The sequence below is a fragment of the Lottia gigantea genome (genome assembly GCF_000327385.1).
Source record: "Lottia gigantea unplaced genomic scaffold LOTGIsca_104, whole genome shotgun sequence".
In the NCBI taxonomy this organism is placed as follows: domain Eukaryota; kingdom Metazoa; phylum Mollusca; class Gastropoda; family Lottiidae; genus Lottia; species Lottia gigantea.
In genome coordinates, this window is record NW_008706849.1 from 777774 (window position 1) to 783015 (window position 5242).

The 5242-nt window shown below is 36.3% G+C and overlaps 1 protein-coding gene across 1 annotated transcript; it reads left to right on the top strand.

Moving 5' to 3' along the window:
• Positions 1-3497: 3497 nt before the first annotated feature.
• LOTGIDRAFT_170828 (hypothetical protein) lies at positions 3498-5242 on the top strand (the record flags this gene model as incomplete). Its single annotated transcript, XM_009046673.1, has 2 exons — positions 3498-4491; positions 4593-5242. The coding sequence occupies 2 exons, from the start codon at positions 3498-3500 to the stop codon at positions 5240-5242; spliced, it is 1644 nt and encodes a 547-aa protein (XP_009044921.1).

Genomic DNA, 5242 nt, shown 5'->3' on the forward strand with positions numbered 1-5242 from the left:
ATCAGAAATGAAAAACTCACTTTCCACTCTGCAGGACTTGTGTACAAGATCACATGAAACAAGATGATGTTGCCGTTTATCGATCGTGTAATCACAGTGAGAAAGAAAGAGCTTGGGTAGGTACTTTTGTGACATTGGAACTGAAAAAAGAAGTGGAGATGGGTTACCGAATTCTGGATATCTACGAAGTATGGCATTGGAATCAATGGAGTCAGTATGATCCCGAAACCAAGACGGGTGGATTATTTACTGACTATATCAATCGTTACCTAAAAATGAAAATGGAGAGCAGTGGATACCCAGACAACTGTCGCACAGATGAAGATAAACGTAATTTCATAGAAGAAGTTTTCAGGAAAGAAGGAGTAACACTGGATCCGGACCAAATTAAACCGAATAAAGGACGTCGTGCGTTTTCGAAATCGATACTGAACACACTTTGGGGAAAATTTGGACAAAGAGACAACTTTAGTCAAACAGAATACATCACGGATCCTTCAGAATATTTTCAGCTGATGAATGATGCAACAGAAACAGTCAAAGATGTTCAAATCGTCAACGATAACATGGTCATGATTGAAAAATTGAAGAAACACGTTCAACCATGTTCTATCACCAATGTAGTGATTGCTGCTTTTGTGACAGCCCAAGCACGTTTAAAACTATACAGTGTGTTGGAACCCTTAGGAAACAGAGTGTGTTACTTTGACACTGACAGCATCATCTATCGACATCTACCACTATGTTAATGTTTGTGAGCTTCTTTTATAGGCTGTCAAAAGATAGCCATTTTCTCTGTTGCTTTTTACTTGTGCGTTTCTTGGGCGTTTCAAAAGTGGACGGAGATGATTGTGTTTGAGGTGTCGAAAACAATTCCCATCGACGATCGTTTCCAATGGCTTCTCGAGGTATATTTGATTCTCTCAAACTTCTCATGACGGCTTCCCAACCAAAAGGGGTAATATTTGTCTTGCGGTTACGAATGAAATCATTGACGATATCCACTACGTTCGTGCCTTTCATTACCTCACCGCCATGGGTCAATTCGTACTTGTGATTCCAAGAGTAGGGTGTTTTCTTTTCCAAATGCTCTAATAACATACGAGCTCGGCCTTGGTATGTTTTAGGTACCGAAGATAAAATATCAGGTTTTTCCACGGAAGCGATGTCGTCATGTTTGTTGTTTGTTGTCTCGGGTATGGTTCGTGCATGTCTTTTATTTTGCAGTATTCGATATCGATGCAACATTTGACCATATTGATCCATTTTAATATCGTCTGAAGTATTGGACTTGAGTAAACGTTGCATTTCTTGACTTAATTCTTCTAAAGCTTCTTTAACTGGATTTTGATCGTACACGGGTTCGTAAGGTTTAACCGTCACAATCTTCTCAGGTTCATCTGCTGGGACCAATCTCATTTTTCGTGTAAACTTCATCGCTGTTTTAATTTGTTGAGCAAAGGATGAAAGACAGGTTTCCACAATCCTTTACCGTGTTGTTGAAGTAATCTCTTACGGGTTTTCCAAGGTGTTTTGGGAGTGCCCAGACGTCTAATTAAGGTTGACTTTGATCGTAAACGTCTTGTTTCTGCAGCTGATAGTGGTAAGGTGCCCCGAATCAAATTACCAATACATTCGCATAAACAATCCACGTCTTTTTATCGTTCAACAAAGAGATTGGTGTAGGTTTAGATTTAGGCCAATCTACAAACGTCTCTAAACGATCCTCGAAAAACAAGTATCTATCCATGACTAATTTTTCTAGTGTATGTGCATTATATTGATTTGACTAGGTGGCGCTGTAGCCAATCAAATGATCGGAAATAGTCACGTGATCTAACACGTGATCTATGGCCTTTTAAAGGAAAATCATATTCGCCATGGACAAGTCAGATTTTAAGGAATGTGACATTTGTCATAAGTCAAGGCCTATGGCCTATTACCATCACCTAGAGGATGACTGGTTTCAATGTCTATGGTGTATGGCCATAGTTCGCCCTACCTTCTGGAGTATTTCCAAACATAGAAGGGTCTATGCGAAAAAACCGAAAGAAATCTGCACGTGTCGTCGGTCCTACTTTGATTAGACCAAGTCCAATAAAAAACAGCCCTTTTCAGGGCTACCTAATCAAAATAAAAGAGTTCCCTTTTCCTTGGGTTTTTCCCTTGAGATTTTCCCTTGAGATTTCCCCTTGGGAATTCCCCTTGGGATTTCTCCTTGGAATTTCCCCTTGGGATTTCCCATGACGTCATCGTCAAACTGGGATTCCCGTGGGCTTTCCCCAATGACGTCATCTCTCTAGCAACCGAAGTCACGCATGCGCATCCTAAAACCGGATATGACGTCATCCGTTGCCTAGCAACCAAATTGCCCGAACCTATGCCCCTACTACTTGTCCATAGAGTTATATAATTATCACAGATATACTGCACTCAACGAAATATAAACGGTAGCCTTATTCCCCTAAATTTCTTCAAAAAAGAGCTTACACGTATGATGAAAAGAAGAAACAGGAAAATTATAATTGACACGAGGAGAGTACTTAAAAATCACTAAAAGGGTCACTTTAATTTTTATACGGCCACATCGAAATGATTCTGTAAATCTAGAATCAAGGGTAGGCTAGAGAAGCTTCTCTTTCCACTACAATAGTATAAATGACTGGAACACACTTCCAGAAAAAGTAAAAAACTGCTAAAAAAAATATCAGTTTAAAGATGGGTTCCCTTATTTTTATACGCCCACATGGAAATGTGAACGTATGTTGCCGGCGCCCCTGTCCGTCGGTCCGTCATTATTTCTTGTGAACACAATAGAGACTACAGTTTTCAACTGATTTTAATGAAATTTGGTGTGATGATTTATATTGATGAGATCTTGGTCAAGTTCGAAATTGACGATCTTTCGATGAATGGTTTTTGAGTTATTGCCTTTGACTTAGGAAAAACGCGTCAGAATTTGTTTGTGAACACAATAGAGACGACAGTTTTCAGATGATTTTAATGAAATTTGGTGCGATCATTTATATTGATGAGATCTTGGACAAGTTCGAATTTGATGATATTTCGATGAAAGGCTTTTGAGTTATTGCCCTTGACTTAGGAAAAAAGCGTCAAAATTTGTTTGTGAACACATTAGAGACTATAGTTTTCAATTGATTTTAATGAAACATGGTGTGATCATGTGAATTGATGCTATAATTTTATGTATTTGGGTTATTGATATTGATCCAATCTTTAGATTATACGATCCAATTCGTTATTCATTTAACAAGAAAAAAGAGGATTATATTATCATCTCACCCACTGTTGGTTCTAAATCCCAATTGAATGATGGTGGTAGAATTACCTTCGAAATAAATTCATTATCGAATTGGTTGCTTCTTTCCGATGCTTATTTCAGATGCGATTTCAAAATTAAAGAAGCCACTCAGAATCAAGTTCAACAAACAAATACAACGTTAGAAAACAATTTCTTTCCATCTTTATTTAGCGAGATGGTTTTAGAAGCTGGTTCAAATCCGATAGAAACAATCAAACATCCTGGGGAATTCGACACAATGTTGAAAACAGTTTTATATCCTAAAGATTTCGATTCAGTTTCAGGCTGGATACCCGATGTTGATGATGGAAGTATTTTAAAGGAACCGGTAAGAAATCTTGCAAATGATGCCGATTTAGCTAGAGTGAGAGTTGTTGCTCGAAACACGATAGAAAGAGTAGGACGAGCAATTAATCATGGATTCGAAAAACGAGTACTTCAGTATAATAATGTTGTTGAGAATAATAGGTGGGGTAATTACGTAAATTGGAAATTATATCCTTTATTCGGTCTGTTGGAACATAGAAAAGTTTCCATAGGCTTACCATATAAAATTCATCTACAAAGAGAAATAAACGACGATAAGATATTCTTTGGAGAGAATGGTTCAGATGCAAAATTAGAAATAACGAATCTCCAACTTTTCATACCCGTAATAACACCATCAATTGAAGTAGAAACGAAAATATTCAACTCGTTAACTAAAGATATTGAAATAGCTTTTCTTCATCGTAACACTGTAGGTAGCATGACTTTAACTGGAGAATCCACCACATGGCCAATCACTACCACTATTAAACCAGCAAGATATATAATAGTTGGTTTCAAGAACTTACCAGATTCTCAAACGAATAACAATAGTGTCTTTAGAGTGGCAATGAACCAAACTCAAAATCCTTTAATCCATAAAGTTCAAGTAAGATTAAATAACGATAATTATCCTAACCAACCTTTAACAATTAATCCAACCACAAAAGATTATAATGAATTGTATAGAAACTATAAAAATATGTGTGAATTATTTGGAAATCTACCTCAGTTTGAATATTTAGATTTTGCACTTAATCATCCAATCTTCTGTTTTGATCTATCAGCTCATCAAGAAGATCTTTTCAAAACAGGAGTGAACATAAATATTCATATTGAAAAAACACAAGGAGATGTAACAGGTTATTGTTTATTATTGGAAGAAGCAAAACATTTAATTAAAATAGCAGATAGAAGAATGATAAGAATTGAGTAAAAAATACACCCTTGAAAACGAAACCAGAAACTTTAGTTATGAAAATAATAGAAGCTATTGAAACAGCTTCACCAACTACAATAACTTATAATGGTAAAAAAATCAACATAACTAAAAAACTTATTGATAAATACAAATATTGTAAAGTCAGAGACGATATAGATTTAGAAAGAATTGACGCGAACGCAAAAGAAGGTGGATTTATATTTTCCCTACCTTTAATATTTGCTGGTATTACCGCGGCGGCTACAGTGGCTGGTGCTACAGCTGGTGGAATAAAAACTGCCAACGCAAAGAAAGCTGCTATTGCAGAAGCTGCTGCTACAAAAGCTGCCAACGAAAAGAACGCAGCCGAACAACGTAGACATAATTTAAAAATGGAAAAGTTGGCAGCAGAGATTGAAAAACCTAAAACGGAAAAGAAAGGTTCAGGAGTGGGAGAAATGATAGGCACAATGAAAGAATTTGGAAAAAGATTTAGTGAAGAAACCAAGAAAACTGTTAAACAAGGATTAAATAAATTAGTAGATAGTATTGACACAGGAGAAATCAAAGTCAAACATAAGGGTAATGGAATATTTTTAATAATATACGCACTGGAGAAGGATGATATCTTTCGAAGTATAAAGGAGAAGGAGTTATTTTTGGAACAAATTAAAATAATAAAAAATGGGTAA